Below are 20497 nucleotides of genomic sequence, written 5' to 3'. Positions count from 1 at the left end.
CTGTTGTGTTATTATCCTGGTCTGTAATAGCTGTAGTAAATTAAGGAGTGAAAAATTGGGAAAAATAATGTGGCTATTGAATGGAAGAAAGTTTTCAGAAGTGTCAATCCAACACAGCGTATCTTGATTCATTGAAAAGAATTCGTGCCCAAGTCATTCACAAATTATGATGATGTAAATTCTCAAAGTTAGACAATTCGAATTTCCAGTTTGTGTATAATTTCATAAATTGGTTCAGTGTTGTTCATTGGCCGTTCTTTATTTTGAGATATCAGTGCATTTTCTACTGCTGAGAATAATCGTGGTTTTATTAAATTACCATTAAGATAAAAATTACACAGTATCAGGTTATAGACCAACAGGTGTATTTAGAAGTACAAGCTTTTGGAGCGCTGCTCTTTGCCAAGTAGCTAGTGCTCCAAAAGCTTGTACCTGCAACTAAACCTGTTGGACTATATCCTGGTGTCATGTGATTTTTAACTTTGTCCACCCCAGTCCACCACCGGCACTTCCACATCATAGCATTAAGTTAGCACACAAGCTTGACCACAGTTTCAGTATCTTGTACTGTTTAAATATGTTATTTATAGCAATAATAGAAAATGTAATTTGAGGACAACACTTGAGCAGCAGTGTTAAACTCATTGCTGGTTATAAATATTAGTTAAATTAGTTCACATGCAATGTTCATAATATTCTCTTTCTTGAACTGTCATACATACTGCTACAAGTGCAATGGAAAATAATCACTTTAGGTAAATGAGACTAGTGTGCGAGTGGTTTGAGCTCAGTTTATGAGAAGACCTTCCATAGCTGACCCTTCAATTCTTTCTGATCCCGACTCTTCAAATTTTTCTGATCCCAACCCTTTAGTCCTTTCCAATCCCGATCCTTCGAATCTTTCCAATCCCGATCCTTCGAATCTTTCCAGTCCCGATCCTTCGAATCTTTCCAGTCCCGATCCTTCGAATCTTTCCAGTCCCGATCCTTCGAATCTTTCCAGTCCCGATCCTTCGAATCTTTCCAGTCCCGATCCTTCGAATCTTTCCAGTCCCGACTCTTCGGTCCTTTCCAGTCCCGACCCTTCAAATCTTTCCAATCCCGACTCTTCGGGCCTTTCCAGTCCCGACTCTTCGGGCCTTTCCAGTCCCGACTCTTCGGGCCTTTCCAGTCCCGACTCTTCGGGCCTTTCCAGTCCCGACTCTTCGGGCCTTTCCAGTCCCGACTCTTCGGGCCTTTCCAGTCCCGACTCTTCGGGCCTTTCCAGTCCCGACTCTTCGGGCCTTTCCAGTCCCGACTCTTCGGGCCTTTCCAGTCCCGACTCTTCGGGCCTTTCCAGTCCCGACTCTTCGGGCCTTTCCAGTCCCGACTCTTCGGGCCTTTCCAGTCCCGACTCTTCGGGCCTTTCCAGTCCCGACTCTTCGGGCCTTTCCAGTCCCGACTCTTCGGGCCTTTCCAGTCCCGACTCTTCGGGCCTTTCCAGTCCCGACTCTTCGGGCCTTTCCAGTCCCGACTCTTCGGGCCTTTCCAGTCCCGACTCTTCGGGCCTTTCCAGTCCCGACTCTTCGGGCCTTTCCAGTCCCGACTCTTCGGTCCTTTCCAGTCCCGATCCTTCGGTCCTTTCCAGTCCCGATCCTTCGAATCTTTCCAATCCCGATCCTTCGAATCTTTCCAATCCCGACTCTTCGGGCCTTTCCAATCCTGATCCTTCGAATCTTTCCAATCCCGATCCTTCGAATCTTTCCAATCCCAACTTTTTGGGCCTTTCCAATCCCGACACTTCGAATCTTTCAAGTCCTGACCCTTCAAATCTCTCTGATTCCAATGCGTTAAAAGAGCTTTCAGATAGAGATGGCAAGCAAAAGTATTTCACAATCACGGATTTTTTGGGGTGCCACTTCACCCACATAAAACAAGTAACAGTCTCCTGTTGAGGGCAGAGAACATAATGTTATTTAACATGTAATTATTGTGCAGGCAATGATCATTGAGAAAGGGATTTCAGTAGTCTCTGTAGCAATTAGTTTTTTTTAATTGATTAATTTACCTGAGTTGGCAACTCATGGAGAAGAATTGTGTAAATAAATCGAAGAAATTTGTCCTTCCTTATCTGGAAAAAAAAATAATTAATTAAAGTATTGAGAAAAATGCCACAATGTTCAAATTATTTCAATTTCTTACCTGTTGGTTAACTTTCTGTATTTGAACCATGTTATACTTCATAACTTCAGTGGATTTTTTCCAGATGATATAACTGGCACTAACTTTTGCCAGAAGCCAGATTGGCATCATATCAGGATGTATAAATCCATGATTATCTAATATCCAGAGAGAAAATGAAAGTTTTAAAACATATAACATTTATAATTGGAGTTAAGTATTCTTGAATACTTTCTCATTCTAAAAATTGGCATGATGACTAATTAAGTGACAACGGCCACTGAAACTTCATACCTGGGATACTGTAGCTGACCACAAGATGCTTCTGTTGCAAATTGAGGTAAAATTTATTATCTTTTTCAAAGCTGCCTTTCATATCATCTTTCATATTGCATTTTAAAGCTGTGTTTGAATTTTTTTTCTTTTGGAAGAGTACATTAGCTGCACAGTTGATAGTAACCTGTGGTGAGAAACAATTATTACAATCATCAGTTTTGTTAGTCATACTATTAGCATTTGTATTTGTTGCATCGTGAGGCAAAGATAGCCACTCATTTAATTTGGTTCCCTCTGTTTAAGTGGATTGTGAAAGATAGAAAGCCCCTGTCACTTAACCCCAATGCCAAAAGCATATTATCAAAATATTTTTTAAAAGTTACTGAGAGTCACTTAGACAATGGAAATTAGAAAAAAGGCAAAACTATGCTATTAGTATTCTACTTACATGTGAAGGGCCTTCTTGATTTTTCACTTCGAATTCTAAGTGGTACTTGTGTCCAATGTTCAAAATTACCTGGATTACAAAAACAGTTTATGTTGAGTCAGTTTTCATAGTAACAATAGCATCCACAATTCAGTGCACATTACACAAAGCATTTTTGTGCATGTGTCAATTTGTGCAAAAATCAGAATGTATCAGATTAGATCCTGTTGATGTGTTAGGAAGCATAGTCCTTTAACAATTGGTGAAATAAAATTCATTGTTATTAATTATTGCTTTCCAATTGAAGTCCCTCCATGATTTTATTGTGGTGGGTTGCCATCAACATGTACATACGAAAGACAACTGAAAATGATTGTTCAAAATCAAAACTTTCTCCATGACCTTCAATTAAATGTTAGAAATGAAATTAAATCAAAGCAATCTAGCTTTTCCTTTTTATGATTTATAATACCCTATATTTTGTAATACAATCTACTGATTGCAATTATAAATGTTGTCATTAGCTTTTTTCAGCTGAAAGAGGAAGACAGTCAACTTATAGACTAAACCTTGCAGCGAATCTGAGATTTCAGAGGCAGAAAAACCAATCAGAAGAACTCTGTATAAAGTAGTTTAGATAGTCCATTACAGTATATCTCCCAAGATTTTTGGCAGGGCAATTATAAAGCAGAGTTTGACACTGAGATAAGGATATTGTGGCTGATGCAAAAACATTTGGTCAGACTTGGATTTTAAGTAGTGTCTGTAAGAAATTTAGAGTCCTTTAGGAAGGGAGTTAAGAACTTGAGCAGCTGAAGAGACAGTGACAAATGGTAGAGCAATTAAAATCAGAGGTGCTTTAAATTTTGTTTCCAGCAATAATTACTCAAACAAATGGCAGGCAACAGAAATGATCAAGTGCATCAAAATCATCAATCATTAAGTTTAAAATAAGAATCTAGCAATGTATAATGAACAACAGCTATAACATAAATGAATCAGTTCAAATTACAAGAAAATCTTTTGACTCCATTTTGCACTTCTCAATTAAATTGAAAGTTTGCTGCTAAAAACATGGTATGAGTGTTTAAAATGACAACATTTTCATTTTAAATAAAATAACAAACATACCTACACAGTATAGTGTTCTGTAGTAGAAATGCCTCTAAAAAGGTTAATATGCCATTTGAGAAGCTGTGAGTCTCTAATTCAAGAGAACAACCCTCTAAAAATATGAAACTGGGCAGGCAACACTGACTCACATGCAACTCTCTGATGGCAAGATTGGTAGTTCTTCACCTAGTAGCTAATGTTTGTCTCTTAATTGGACAAAACTGGGAAGATAATAATGGGGAACACAATCAGTATTTTGCTTCAGTTTCCAAGGTGGAGGACTGTGAAACAATTCCTGACAATAATAGGTAATACAGAGATGTATAGAAAGGAGAAACAATTGCCACCCCCGAGCAAAACGTACTAAGCAAACTATTAGGATTAGAGGCAAAGAAGTTCCCAGGATCTTATCTTGTAACTTTCTGGTTCAAACTTTTTGGCAAAGCTCTTTCATGTATTAGCAGGGAGTTTGCATTTATTTTCAAAAGTTAGTGGGCATCCTTGAGATCATCATGATCACAAACTCTACCACCTAGGAAATGCTCATGGGTACACAGAAACACCATTACCTCCAAACACCCATACCCTCCAAGTCCCATACTACCTGCTGTTCCTTCATTGTCGCTGGATTTAAAATCCAGGAACTGCGTGATCACTTCGGCTACGTAGACTGCACAGTTTAAGAAGGTTGATCAGCATGAACCTCAAGGGCATTGGATGATAAATAGTAGTTCTTGTCAATGAAGCACACATTCAGTGAATTAATTTAAATTAAAAATTTGTTCCAGTGTCCTGGCTCTGTTCGATTGTGAATTGTATTAATCTGACTCTTCAAGACTTGCTGAAAATCTTTAGTTAAATTTGGGCAATGTTTAAGTCATTGGTTAAACATTTGATTTCATTATTTAGATTTCTAGGAGAGCATAAGAAAGAAAAGAACTTAAAACCGTAGGTGCTGATGGGTTGCAAATGTGAGAAAGTTCTTCGTTGCTAGGTGCATGGATTAGAATGCAGTTTTGTTTTGTAAAGTTAAGTTGCCTAACACAGCCTGCTGTGATCTTTGCAGGATGGAGAAGTTTTGGGTTTTCCTCAGTTACTCATATCTGGAAATTTCTTCATATAAAGCTAGATTCTTTTCAAACTGATTCCATTCTAAAACAATTATATACAATCTAAACAGTTAAAATTTGAAGGCAGTATATTGTTTTAAATTTACAATATCCTTCATGAACTTAGTGAAACTATGGAATTTAATATTAACAGCAAATGGTGTAAGCTAAAGTTACTGATCTAACCTAACAACTATTTTGTTAACCACTTGTACTCCAAATTTATTACTGAAAATTAGATATGGCCTTCTGCTAAGTTCCCACATTATTAAAATGAATGCGTCTAGCTTTCTCGAGCACAGGTTCCAGTTCAGCAACTTTCCAGTGAACAAAGGCATTTGCCATTTCCCTGTTCATGTGCTTTGCATTTTAATTCTAACTCTTTAGCTTTAGCCAGGACATGTTGTGTGAAAAAGACAGAAAAAACAATTAAGAACACTAAGATCTGTTACAATCTGTTCAGAAAGCAAGTTATTTAAATTTCTGTTACTTATACAGTATCTGTTTCTTTTAAAAGAACCTTACCTCAATGTAGGCTTTCTTCACTTTATGTAGTTCATATACTCTGGTTGGGGATCCATGGTGATAGTTTAAATAGTGGACTGCTACGCTTGCAGCTTGTTGAGCAAGGCTGGCTTCTGCAGGAATTTCGAGAGCAGTAATTGGAAGGTTGAAATGATTTGTTATTTTTGGCATTCCATACAGTGATGGTAAAAAACAAATGACGAAAGATAGAACTAGGTACATTTTTGAGCTAACCCGATGGTGAGCTAAACTGAGCACTCGCTGGTGGATGATACAGCTTCAACAGTTGCGTCAGGATCACAGTACATTCACAACCTTAGTGGTTTTATATTCGAGTAATAAGTGCTCATGTGTCATGGACTTTGTTACAGTCTATAATGTCAGCTTCCAACGCACTTGTACTTTGCCTTTAATCTGGACTTAATTTATTGTGGCTAATATACTCCGGAATGTTCTGATGACTTCATTCTGCTAATCTTGCTTTTAACCAAAAATTAATTTCCTCTTATGTTTGAACTTAAGCCAAAACCCATTTTAAATCTAAATGTTAGGAATGCTTTTCCACATTTATCATTATTTTGTAATTTGTGTTAATATTCATAGCTTTTAGGTTATTAATTACAAAATTAAGCATACCAATTGTAATTTAGCTTTGGTTCATTCACATTTTGTTATATATCCTCAATGTTGTGAGTAAGGAGGGCCATTTTAAAATTCTTGTCAAAAATCTTAGGGGTTTAGCTACAATTTCAAGAAATTGATGAAGTTTACACATATATGTCCAAAACTCTGTGCTCATTCAGAAATTCAAATGCGAATCATCAGGTATTTTAATTTATTAATTCGATTTAGATTTAGTCAGAATTTGGGATAAATATATAACTTGCTTTGATAATACGTAATCTGAAACCTGAAGTTTGTGGGTAAGCTCAGCTTTGTATGAGTCAGTTAAACTACTGACTGTATTTTTGAGGGGATATTCACAGTATGTGGTGCCCAATATTTTGAATGACAGACATCCATACTGAAGAATTAAGTTTTATTTCATCACTCAGTATTGACCAAAAAGTTTGCAGTTGATTATTGTACAATTTGTTAGAAAGTGATTCTTTAAATTGTTGATCAGCTAAATAAAAATACATAGAGATTAACTAATGGTAAGATTTAGAAGGTACATTGTTGGACTGGAGCTCCAAGTTTTGAAGTAGAAAACAGGAGCCCAATGTTAGCACATAAATATGCCACTGGACATGTGCAATGCTTTTGGAGTTCTGAACTTGGTCGCATTGTAGCCTTTTTGCAAATTTTTGCTCATCTGAGCCAGTTGCATTGCTGAGAAGGAAATGGGAAAAACCTTTCTAGAACTTACTTTAGTGACTGACTGGTTTACTTCATACTGAACATTTTCAGATTTTGTACTAACCTGGATTCCAAATCAGCCAGAACATAACATTTTTTAGTTGCTTTCCTCTTCAGCAACTTGCCATTTCCTTCCTCCCATTCTTTACTTTGTTTGTGTGATGTGTTGGGCATGGTCTTACCTGAGGAAAGAAATTTATTTTCATGAAGCTGCAGGTTAGCAAGTAAGTGAAATGAAGACAACAACTTTGCAAAGCATAGCTCACAATGATTGAAATCTGCTGCTTCATAGTATTTCATCCTTCTCTTCAGATCACTGACTCTTGATAAGTTCTGTTCCATGCAGCTGCTGATTCTCAAAAACCTTGTGGAATTGGCAATTTGTCTTGCACCAACCCAGCTTATTTAACTACGATTGTTGTCAACATTTACTAGACTAGAAGTTGACTTTATCCATTCAGAACTGCGTAACAGTGTCTCAAGCACATTAATTATAAAATGGAAATAGCCAAAAAATTGTTTCTGACATAACGATTTGGAAATTTTTGGAGTGCGCGCAGTTCCCAGGGTTGGAAAATAGTCTGCTGCATGTTAAACCATCAATCCTTCATCATTTGTTGATGATAATTTGTAGCAGTGCTTCTCAATCCTGTTTCTTCTGACCCCATTTCTAGGCTCGAAAATTATTGTGACCCTTGAGTGAAAGCTGTTAGATTGGGAGGACAGCTGTACAGTGTCAGAGTTTCATAGCAGCAGTTGTTGCCTCAGAACATGTGACCCCAATTGGGATCCTGAGCACTTGTTTGGAATGCCCTGATTTACAGAAAATGCACCTGAGATTTTCATACCATTTTCCCCAAAGATTGAGGAGTACTTAATCCTGTAGCTGAAAGTATAAAGCATGCCAGAAATTATACTCATTGCTCAAACCTTTTAATCCAGTGTCAAACCATGTAATTCCATGGGCCCTTTTGAAAACTAAGACAAAAATGCCTGGTCAATAATTTTTGTTTTTTCCGATATTACAAAAAAAAATCTGTTGAAGCTCATTATTGATTGATAGGTGCAGTGCAGAGTAGCCTGTTTTTAGGCTAGTCAACTGAGAAGAGATGTTGTTTGCCAAGTTTTTCACGATAGAAAAGGTTTTGGTCATGAAACAATGTCAAAAATGTATCTAGTGTGCAAGAGTTCTCCACAATGACTTTATTATGCAACCTTATGTTGGGGTTATCTTCTGAGGACAGGTTGAGCAGGTTAGGCTACACTCAATTTAGAAGAATATAAGGTACTCTTACTGAAACATAAGATTTTGACAGGACTTATGTTTGTCAAAATAAGTCAATTCTTGCCAATATTTCCCTTTGCAAGGGTACAGTGCCAACAAGGGAGGTGAGATTTATGGATGACAGGCAGATAAGAGGAATTGGGCTACACTTTGATCAGCTGTTAAAAATCACACAACACTAGGTTATAGTCCAACAGGTTTAATTGGAAGCACTAGCTTTCGGAGTGGCACTCCTTCATCAGGTGGTTGTGGTGGACACCGTTGTAAGACACAGAATTTATAGCAAAAGTTTACAGTGTGATGGAACTGAAATTATATATTGAAAAATACCTTGATTGTTTGTTGAGTCTCTCAACTTTTCGAATATCATGTAAAACTCTGTTATTTCATTTTTAGATTAGAATCAGTCTAAACATTATGGCGCAGACAGAGAACATAGGGGGCTAACACCTTCAACATATTGTCTGGCTAACCCCAATTGTTACAGTTAACCTGAAATGTAACTTTTAAAAAAAGGTTTTGAGATTTACACATGAAAGAAGTGAAACTATCATAGTATTCGAACAGATGAAAGACTCAACAAATTATCAAGGTATTTTTCAATGTATAATTTCTGTTACGTCACACTGTAAACTTTTGCTATAAATTCTGTGCCTTACAATTGTGTCCTCCGAAACCACCTGATGAAGGAGCGGCTCTCCCAAAGCTAGTGCTTCCAAACAAACTTGTTGGACTATAACCTGGTTTAGGTGTTATATGATTTTTAACTTTGTACACCCCAGTCCAACACCAGCATCTCCAAATCTTGATCAGTTGTGATCTTATTGAATGATGGTGCATTCTCGAGCAGCCAAGTAATCATCTCCAATTTCTTATGACACGTGGATTCTGTGCATTCCATACTAAATAATATGTCACAGCTCTATAGAATACTTAGACTTATAGCAAGAGTGTGCAGTCAAGACAAGTCTCCAAGAACCATTTGTACTTTATTTGTTTTAAATGCAGGAGAGTTCTTCTCAGGCAGTACCTCAGGAATGAGGATAACTTCCATTCTAATGTTGCAAATCCTGAGATGACTAAACAATTCAATACTGGATCCACCATCACTGCCATAGATGGTGTGTATCGAAGTGGGTGTGTGGGATGCTCAGATTTCTGCAAACTTTTTCTGTTGTTTATGCTTGTCCTCCATTGGGAGAGTCAGAGATGCTCAAATGGTTTTCCTTCATAGATGCTTCTTTTAAAATTGAGTGGTATTGGACTTGAGATTCCTATATGTGGAGAAACTGCATTTTTTCGAGGAGGATTTGACACCTTGGCAGTATGGGAAGTATAGCTCTCTCGGGCTCTCAGGGCCTGATTTTCAGGGTAAAAATAATCAAATGCACATCTTCCTAAGGCTCAAATATTATTACTGTATGATATCACGTCAAAAAGATGTCCTGTATTTACACTTCTTCATATTGAATAACCTAACCATGTGTTTTATTGAACAGCATAACTTTACTTTTACGGATAATGTACAGAATTGTTATTCAAATTATCTGTTCAATTATTTTTCCAGCTTTGAATTTACTCACAAAAAGCAGTCTGGTGGTGCAGGCCAGTATGGCAAAGTTATTGGTGTACTTGAACCACTGGACCCCGAAAACTACACCAAGTTAGAATTTGCTGATAGAACTATTGGAACAAATGTGCCAAAGCAGTTTATACCAGCTATTGAGAAGGTAATGAATCTAAATACATCCTTCCCTCATTCCTTTCTCCATCTAAAACTGACTTTAGTTTTTCTTGTTTTGCTTCTAGTAATATTACCGTGTCTTTTTGTGGAAGGAAGTTGTGAATTACAGTTTCTAATGTTGCCAATAGATATTTAATTGGGATAATTGCTACCCATGTGGCAGTCTTGCAAAACTAAATTTGAGGTTTGCTGATGAGATTTTGAGGAAAGCGGTCAATTACATTACACTTCAGAGGAAATTAGGGTGGGCCTTGAGAGGATGGGGGGAAGGTAGCTGGGAATGTGATAGATAGATAAAGGTGGGGGGGAGGTAATAGGTTGGAGAGGAGGGTGGAGTGGATAGTTGGGAAGGAAGTTGGACAGGTAAAGAGGGTGGTACCTAGTTGGAGGCTTGGGAGGGGAAGTGAGGAAACTGGTGAAATCCACATTGATCCCGTGTGGTTGCAGGGTCCCAAGGCGAAAGATAAGGCATTCTTCCTCCAGGCATCAGATGGTTAGGGTTTGGTGATGGAGGAGACCCAGGACCTACATGTCCTTGGTGGAGTGGGAGGGGGAGTTAAAGTGTTCGGCCACTGGGTGGTGGGGTTAGTTGGTGCGGGTGTCCCAGTGATGTTCTCTAAAATGATCCGCAAGTTGGCGTCCTGTCTCCCCGATGTAGAGGAGACCACATGGGGTGCAACAGATACAGTGGATGACGTGTGTGGAAGTACAAGTGAATTTCTGTCAGATGTGGAAGGATCCTTTGGGGCCTTGGACATAGGTGAGGGGGCAGGTGTGGGCGCAGGTTTTGCACTTCGGCCCGAAACGTCGATTGTCCTGCTCCTTCGATGCTGCCTGACCTGCTGTGCTTTTCCAGCAGCACACTCTTGACTCTGATCTCCAGCATCTACAGTCCTCCATGCAGTCAATGTTCAACCTCTTCTTTTCTGATTGAATCTTTAAAATCCATCCATATTAATGAATTGAGAACCATCTGCATAAGTTTTCTACATTGAGTAGACGAATGTGGGCAATGCCAAGCTAATCTTGAATAAAAACACAAAGCAAAGCTTTTCATTTATCATTAAGGCATTGTTGTCCAGAAAAGATGACTGCTATGCGAAATAGGAAAAATGAATCGTACCACTGTAGGTTGTTGCCTGGTACTGTTTTAAAGGATTGTTACATTGATGGCACATTTTGGAGGGAATGTAACCCTTGAGCTAATCTGTCTGAAGTAAATCAATTCCTAGTACAAAGAACTAAAAGTGAAAGAGTCTCCGACTCCTGACTAATTGTTCTTTTCTGGCAATCCTTCATTTTTTATGGAGTTCAAAAAATAAAATGTGCAAAATCCTTTATATGAGTGTTTAACCCAAAAATCCATTTCATTTTGAAAATAATAGTTCAGTAATTTGGGTGCCCGTAATCCAATATACTACTTGGCATCATCAGCCTGTCATTAAACCAGAATGTCACCATGCGCTCACAGCTATGAGATCTCGTTCATCTCAGAAAGTAGGAAATAATTATATTAAGTAAATAAATCAATGAGTTGAAACTCATTTTAGGCTATCATCTATTTTGGATATGAGATGACATCACCAAATCCCTGGAGCTTTTTTTTAACTTACTGCATTATCTCGACTTTTGATTTAATGCAGTATTTTACCCATAATAAGTCATTAAGATTGTTATGCAGATAGTAGTATAATGCAATTTTTAATATATTAAAATTATAAATAGTGTAACTAAACAAATAGTGAGAGTCTGTGTTCTAGAAATTTGTAGCTTTGTACGCAATTGGCTGGAAAATGATTACTATTTTGTCATTATTTTTATTTTGGATCTGTATTAATTATAATACTTCAGTTGAATTGTTTTTGTATAATTTCTTTTCCTTATTCTTCCCACCTTTAACATTTTGCTATTTTTACAATGTGCTACTGAAGTGAATTGCAAAGCCTCCATACTTTGTCTGGCTGAAATCCATTATTTCAGTGCAGAAAATGGATTGGGACCTTCTTCATCTGATGAGCAGATCCGTGTAGAAAGGGTATTATTCAAAGTTCAGTGCCTTGTTTAAATGCGCAGTATTTGTTCAAATCAGTGTTGTGAAATATTTCATTGTTAAACCATTGTAAATGCCATTACAAAATGTTATGCATTGCTTCGGTAGGGATTTCTTGAAGCTTGTGTAAAGGGTCCTCTTACAGCTCATAAAATCTCTGGAGTACGATTTGTACTGGAAGATGGTGCTCATCACATGGTGGATTCCAATGAAATATCTTTCATCAGAGCTGGCGAGGGTGCTGTCAAACAAGGTTTGTATAGCTAATACACATAGTTCATGGAAATGTGAAGTATTAACAATAAGTGGTCTTATTGCTCACTAATCTTCTTAAAAAGGAAGTTGGTTGAGTTTTTCCTCAAAACATTTAACTTGGGCATCTTTGATCAAATCTGCTCAAACCTATTTTTCTGAACAGTTAATCTGTTGACACAAAAATGCAAGTGGTTCTTTAAAAGAGAGGCTGATTTAACAGAGGTTCATGTTTAATTGTATGTATTTATGTCTGTAAATGGATGATAAGCATCCTGATAACTTCAAAACTGTACATTGGATGTTGTTTCTAATGAATGTCTCAGGTATCTTTTCCAAATTCTGTTCACAATGAAAACAGTGTGCACTTCTAGATGCAAGAAAATTGTAATTTGATTACACCTGTCATTTTGTGTGATTTACGATTTGATTTCGTGTTTTTCATATTGTTTTCTGTCCAATTTGATCTTTATAATGTTTATGTAGAAGTCTGGTGGAATCATGAAAATAGTGTGTTACTGCATCGTATTTCCTGTGTTCAGTTTTCGTAATTATTCCAAAGGCATCTAATAGTGTCATAGGATGCTGCCTTTTCTGGAAATCAGTGTGTTCAAAAATCTTGATTACACCTAACTTCTTCAGCATTTACTTTTACCAAATGGTTGTAAAATAGTGAACATATTCTCATTGCTTCAGACAGCCAGTCAGCTCATGTTCTAAACATAACAAAGTAGTTATTTGCAGATGAATCAATCCAGTTAAGTATCAAGAGCATATCTCATGTTACACTTAGTAGAAATATAGGAAATAAAGATGAAATGTGAATGTGTGAACATAGAAAGTTGATGGGGCAGGAAGAGAGCATCTAGCCCTCCAAATTTAGCTGCATGTCATTTGTTGATAGTATCTTGAGTAGAACCTTCCAAGTCCCCGCAGTTATTTAATTTCTTGGGAGATGGAAAATACCCTGCCTCACATGTGAAATAATTACTTGCTTCCTGGTTTTTTTCTATTTTTCAGCAATGGAGAAGACTAATGTGGTTATTCTGGAACCCATTATGTCAGTGGAGGTTGTAGCACCAAATGAGTTTCAGGGAATTGTCATAGCTGGAGTTAATCGTCGACATGGTGTTATCACTGGCCAGGATGGAGCAGAGGGATACTTTACACTTTATGCTGATGTATGTACAATGCATTGCCAAGCTTTATTTTATAGAAAATTGCTGATAACATTATTGGATAGCAATGGTCACATGTTGCCTTATATAGATACTTAACTGTTTTGTAAAACAATTCACTGTATACTGTTGATTGGCTACAAACGGTTTCAAAAGGACTATGGTTCAGGAGAACACTGCAAAGGATAAAAGGAATTTTGTGTTGTGCAATGGAAAATTCCTTTTTTTAACTGCAGCATTTGCACTGGATCATGTGATACCTTAAGATGCGTAGAGTTTTGCAGCATAGGAAGTGGCTATTTGGTCCATGTCTGCATCAGTCAACAAAACTTGGCAACACTTACCCTATTTTCCATCTTTTGGCCTATGGCCTTGGAGTTAACACAATGGAAATCTGAATTTTCAAAGAACAAAGAAAATCACGGCACAGGAATAGGCCCTTCGGCCCTCCAAGCCTGCGCTGATCCAGATTCTCTATCTTAACCTGTCACCTATTTTCTAAGGATCTGTATACCTCTGCTCCCTGCCCAGGTGTCCAGGTACATCTTAAATTACGCTATCATGTCCGCCTCTAGCACCTTCATTGGAATGCATTCCAGGCATCCACCACCCTCTGCATAACTTTCCAGGCATGTCTCCCTTAAAACTTTCCCCCTCTCACCTTGAACCCATAGTCATTGAGTCCCCCACTCTAGGGGAAAACCTTCTTATTATCCACCTGTCTATACCCCTCATGATTTTGTAGACCTCAATCAGGTTCCCCCCTCAAACTCTATCTTTCAAATGAAAATAATCCTCATGTACTCAACCTCTCTTCATAACTAGCGTGCTCCATACCAGGCAACATCCTGGTGAACCTCCTCCAAATCATCCACATCCTTTTGGTCATGCGGTGACCAGAACTATATGCGGTATTCCAAATGTGGTCGAACCAAAATCCTGTACAACTGTAACATGACCTGCTGACTCTTGTACTCAATACCCCATCCGATGAAAGAAGCACCCCGTATGCCATCTTGACCACTCTATCGACCTGCATTGCCACTTTCAGGGTACAATGCACCTGAACACCCAAATCTCTCCTGTACATCAGTTTTCCCCAGGGCTTTTCCATTTACTGTATAGTTTGCTCTTGAATTGGATCTTCCAAAATGCATCACCTTGCATTTGCTCGGATTGAACTCCATCTGCCATTTCTGTGACCAACTCTTCAATCTATCTATATTCTGCTCCATTCTCTGACAGTCCCCTTCACTGTCTGCTACTCTACTAATCTTAGTGTCATTTCCAAACTTGCTAATCGGACCACCTACTCCTTTCTCCAGGTCATTTAATGTATATCACAAACATCAGTGGTCCCAACACTGATCCTTGTGGAATTCTACTGGTCATAGTTATCCATTTTGAGAAACTGTCTTCCACTACTACTCTTTGTCTCCTGCTACCCAGCCAAATCTCTATCCATCTCACTATCATCTACTGTGGATTCCATGCAACTTCACTTGCTCCATTAGCCTACCATGGGGAACCTTAAAAATGCCTTACTGGAGTCCATGTAAATGACATCTACAGCCCTTCCCTCTTCAATCAACTTTGTCACTTTCTCAAAGAATTCAATTAATTTGGTAAGACATGACCTTCCCTGCACAAACCATGTTGCCTATCACTGATAAGCCCATTTTCTTCCAAATAGGAATAGATCCTATCCCTCCAGCAGCTTCCCTACCACTGATGTCACACTCACTGGTCTACAATTACCTGGATTATCCTTGCTACTCTTAAACAAGGGGACAACATTAACAATTCTCCAGTCCTCCAGGACCTCACCCGTGTTCAAGGATGCTGCAAAGATGTCTGTTAAGGCCTGAGCTATTTCCCCTCTCACTTCCCTCAGTAACCTGGGATCGATCCTATCTGGACCCGCGGACTTGTCCACCTTAATGCCTTTTAGAATACCCAACACTTCCTCCTTCCTAATGCTGACTTGACCTCGAGTAACCAAACATCTATCTCTAACCTCAACATCCATCATGTTCCAGTTCTCAGTGAATACTGACACAAAGTACTCACTAAGAATCTCACCCATTTTTTTTGACTCCACGCATAACTTTCCTCCTTTGTTCTTGAGTTAGCCAACCCTTGCTCCTTATATAGGAATAAAAGGCTTTGGGATTTTCCTTAACTCTATTTGCTAAAGATACTTCGTGACCCCTTTTAACCTTCTTAATTCTTTGTTTCGGATTGGTCGTACTTTCCCGATGTTCTTCCAAAGCTTTGTCTGATTTCAGTTATCTTGTCCTTATGTACGCGTCCTTTTTCCTCTTAGCTTGTCTTTCAATTTCACCTGTTATCCATGTCTCCCTAATTTTGCCATTTCTGTCCCTCATTTTCACGGGGACATGTCTGTCCAACACTTTAATCAACCTCTCTTTAAAAGCCTCCCAAATGGGATTTTTACCTTCAAACAGCTGCTCCCAATCCACATTCCCCAGCTCCTGCCAAATTTTGCCATAGTTGGCCTTACCCAATTTAGCAGTCTTCCTTTAGGACCATTCTTGTCTTTGTCCATGAGTACTTTTTAAATGTTGAGAGAATTTCTGACCCATCAACTGTTTCAGGCAGTGCGGTCCAGCAAACTTCCTCCAACTTTGAGTGAAAAGCTTTGCTCATCTCTCCTTTTAACCTTAGCTTAAATCTATGCACCCTAGTTATTGATTCCTCAGCTGAAAGAAAAAAAAATGTGCTCCTGTCCACCCAATCTCTACCCTCATAATTCTACTTACCTCTATTAAGTTTCCTCGCAACCTTCACTGCGCCAAGGAAAACAATGCAGCCTATCTAGTCTTTTCTCATATTATTTTGACCTTCCAGCCCAGGTAAATCTCCTGTACACTCTGTGTAGTGCAGTCACATCTTTCCTGTGTTGATGACTAAAACTGCAGACAGTGCTCCAGTTGTGACCGAACCAGCATTTTACCATTTCTGCATCATCTCCTTTCTATTGTATGCTGTGCCTTGGTGACTGAAGGCAAATATTTCATAAGCCTCCTTAAACATCTTAAGCACCTACTCTGCTATCTTCAGGGATCGGTGGATGTGCATACCAATGCCTGATTGTTAGTACTTCCCATTGTTCATAGTGTAATCCCTTACCTTGTTAGGTCTCTTCAAATCATTCTCATTTTTCAGATTTGGTTTCATTTGTGACTGCTCTGTCCAACTGATCAGTCCATTGATATCCTCTCTATTTAGCACCCTACCAATTCTTGTCATTCACAGATGTCTTGATCAGACCTCCTGCATTGAATTCCAAATTGTCAAGATGTGTCACATTCAATGAAGACCCCAGTAGTGAGCCTTGCAGACATTCAGTCCTCTATCATCACCTTCTTCCTAACTTCTAGCCAGTTTTGAACCAATATACCATTTTGCCTTGGATCATGTTGGCTCTTACTTTCTTGGTCAATCTGCTGTGCTTTTTTCTGTCACTTTTTAATCTTATAAAGTGTTTAACTTAATGAATGAAATCGACATTGACATGAAGAATTTATTCCTGCCAATATTCTCATTATTCAAGTGTTGAAAAATGGCTCCTGTTTTACAGATACCACTGAATGACATGTTTGGATATGCCACAGAACTGCGATCATCGACAGAGGTATATATTCAAGCATGTAAAAATATCTGATTTGCATGACTTCCAATTTAATCTCTTCCTCCCCTGAGGCTGTTTGTTCTTTTTCTTATCTTCTTAAAAAAAGTGTTTGACATAGCATTAAGAACATAGGGGCATGAAGATTTGTTATTTACTATAAATACAGCTTTAATTTTTACTTGATTAATTCTTACTTTTTCATTATATGAAATGTGGATGAACATTTAAAAGTTATTTTTCTTTTCATAACCTTGTTAACTATCTTTTCCAGGGAAAAGGTGAATACACTATGGACTACAGCAGATACCAGCCATGTTTGCCCAGTGTACAGGAAGAGCTGATCAATAAATACCTGGAAGCAACTGGTCAATTACCTGTTAAAAAGGGAAAAGCTAAGAACTAAATATCATTATTGGTTGATTTTTCACCTCGGCGCGTGCACAGTTTAATAACTGTTTTAAGAATATAAATATACTGGCATTGTTGTTGGAAATATTTTCACTGGTGACACTTACCCATAAGGATTCCTTAAAATTGTCCCTTTGACAAGACTTGCAGCAATCGATACATCTCGAATTAACATTAAACTGTTGCCAATTTTTGAAGGAGATTGATTGATTATCAGGTGGTTACATGCTGACATGTATTCCTTAATGTTGCTGCTTCGAAAGTGAAATTAGTTGATACCTTTTTGAAAAGGATGTTATCTGTGATTTCAAGAATGGTTGAACCACAGAGAATTATTGTTTTTTTAAATTGCTTATCACTTTAAAAAATTAAGTTGTCCCTATTGATTCCAGCTGCAAATTTTTTGTGGTCCAGATATCATTTTTCTGAAATATGAGATCCCTATCCAAAGCATAAAATATCCCTCAATTATCATTCTAATATTTTGAGTATAGCAATTTTTGTCAGATAAATTTAACTTGCATTGCTTTCAGAAATATATCAATTTTCTTTTTATATTTCTGTTAATTTAAAGGAGTACTATATTATTCAAAAATGTTTTGGCCAACTAATTTTTTATAGAAGAGTCATGTTCCAGCATGTTGTTGTGCCATTTGCACTGTTATTTATTATTTAGATATTTACTATGTTCTGTTTTAATCTACAAAAAAAATCCCTTGTGTTTTACAAATCTTGCATCCTTTTAAAAATGCTGTTCTGTACATGAAGGATATTTTTATCTGGAACTGTTAACTCAGGCTTCATGAAGTTGTGTTCTGATGCTTTTGTCTTAAAGAAACAGATGGACTGTTTTTCATATTTTGGATTCGCAGGCAATATAGGTCCAACTATGAAACTAAAAGGAAGAATGATATAGATCGTGAACTTGGTTAAATGAAAATGTTTGTGATTTTTCCCTTTGTTTGCCTGAAGATGTTTATTTCTTGCAAGCTGTTCATTTTCTCTTGTGCTACATAGCTTCATTATCTTGTACATTACTGGATTTAAGTCTCCTGCCATTACTATTCTGTACCTGTTCCTGGGAAATACGTGAAAGTGGTCTTTGGCTCCTAGCTGTCCACTTTCTATTACTCCCTTTGGCACTCCCTTCCAAAATTAATTTCCAATCTGACCCATTTTAACACTTGAAATGTCATTTGATTACAGCAATCAAAAATAAAACAGCAATAAAGCAGTAAAACACAATATATTTAAAGATTGTATATATGGATCAACATGCATTGTATCATATAAATGTGGCAATCTCTTTTAAGACGACATTGTAAAAATGGTATTTTTGTATTCACTTGTCCATTAAATCATCGGAGATCCTCTAGAAGCAGTGGAAATAAGTTTTGGGTGTTGAGCTGGCTGATATTGGAACTCCTGTTGTTCTGCAGCATCTAGGGGCTGGGCTCAGACAGATCACAGCTTGGTAGTGGAGACATTGCTGCTGGGCCTGTGGTTAAGGCGAGGAATTCAAGACTCAACCATAGATTGGAACCCCTGACATATGAGAAATACACCACATAGATTAAGGCAACGTCAGCTATCATCATGGTCTTTTTACTGATGTGGGGTGCAGTCTCTGGAGGAGGGGGTGCCTCAGCCTGGGCCTCAAGTCTGCACTGTTTAATCACATTGAAGCAAACTGCCCAGTTTCAGGTTTTTAACTTCTTCTTGAAAATACATTTTCAGTTTGAATTCTTACGTATGTAAAATTGTAACACATCTGCTCTCAATGACAATAAGGACATTCTTTCCATTCCAAAAAACATTTGACCTGTGTTATCCAGGCTGAAACTAGTCATCAATATGGAAGAAAATACTAGTGTGACATTGGTGCATCAGGACATACTGCATTATGCCCTAATGGCCTCAACTGCTTAATAAATTATATCTGCAGACATTTATTCCTTTACATTTGTAGAGTTGAATTCTATAAATGAGAACATAAAAGATCAAAGTTGAGATTTGTTTGAGGTAAAACGACAAAAATAAAACCTTTTCTTATTTTTGTATCAAGGGTTTGCTTCTGTACTGAAATATTTATTGTATAGCATATTAAGTGAGCAGTGCTTAACTTGAACACAGCTTTGCTTTTACGAGATTGTAATCTAATTCCCTTTCATATTTACTGCATTTGGCTTTTTATATTTAAAGCTGAATTGTATTTACAGAAAGTTATCAGTAAGTACTTTATTATTCATTTGCCATTCGTATTAAAATCTTCATTTTAAAAAATCTACACTATTGAGTATTACTGTTGAATAACAAAATTTAAGACTGGTAGACTTTCTTTTCAATTTATTGGCTACAAATAGGGGCCCAATTTTGGCAGGTGTTTGTAGGGTGTTAATGTGGTGCATTAGTGGGTAGTGAAATAGCAGAACTGCACTAAATGAAAAAATTGTACACATGCAACATTTCTGATTTTGTTTATTTTAAGTTTGTCTATCCATTGTACCTGCGGTTTCCAAATTCATGAAAATTTTCCAAGATTGTGCATACAGGTAATAGTCTTTGTTTCTGAACCTCCCGTCCTGTAGTGATTCTAGCTATCATATTCAATTCCACTAGATAAAACGTAAAGTTCCATAACTGAGTGAAAACTGAGAATATTTACAATGTGATCTGAAATTGTGTTCTATAAGGTTCGAAAAGTACAAGAGCAAAAACTGACAAATTACCATTAAATATAATCCTGCCAGTTGTTTAGGACTGGTTTTAGAAGGTTTTCATTAATGGTTAAACTAAATAATGTTAAGCTCTAAAACAGTGTTTATCTGTCTTGAGTGCTTAGAATCAATTGAAACCTGACTCAGTAAAGAAGGAGAAAATTTGCTTTTATTTGCCTTTTACCAAGTTTTAAGAATATCTCAAAACATTGACAGTCAACGAATGCATTTTGAAGAAA

The 20497-nt window shown here is 37.5% G+C and overlaps 1 protein-coding gene across 1 annotated transcript in view; it reads left to right on the top strand.

Annotated features, from left to right (window-relative positions):
- Positions 1–19782, top strand: part of gfm1 (G elongation factor, mitochondrial 1) — a 49328-nt gene extending 29546 nt beyond the window's left edge. Inside the window, exons 14-18 of the mRNA XM_060834852.1 lie at positions 9822–9984; positions 12157–12301; positions 13321–13481; positions 17083–17136; positions 17405–19782. Coding sequence (XP_060690835.1) covers positions 9822–9984; positions 12157–12301; positions 13321–13481; positions 17083–17136; positions 17405–17536 — 655 coding nt within the window. The 3' untranslated portion in view covers positions 17537–19782. The remainder of the gene's footprint in view (positions 1–9821; positions 9985–12156; positions 12302–13320; positions 13482–17082; positions 17137–17404) is intronic.
- The last annotated feature ends 715 nt before the right edge of the window (positions 19783–20497 follow it).

This window comes from Hemiscyllium ocellatum, chromosome 13 (assembly GCF_020745735.1).
Source record: "Hemiscyllium ocellatum isolate sHemOce1 chromosome 13, sHemOce1.pat.X.cur, whole genome shotgun sequence".
Taxonomy (NCBI): domain Eukaryota; kingdom Metazoa; phylum Chordata; class Chondrichthyes; order Orectolobiformes; family Hemiscylliidae; genus Hemiscyllium; species Hemiscyllium ocellatum.
The sequence above is the reverse complement of the archived record's forward strand: the minus strand, read 5'-3'. Positions and strand labels throughout refer to the sequence as shown.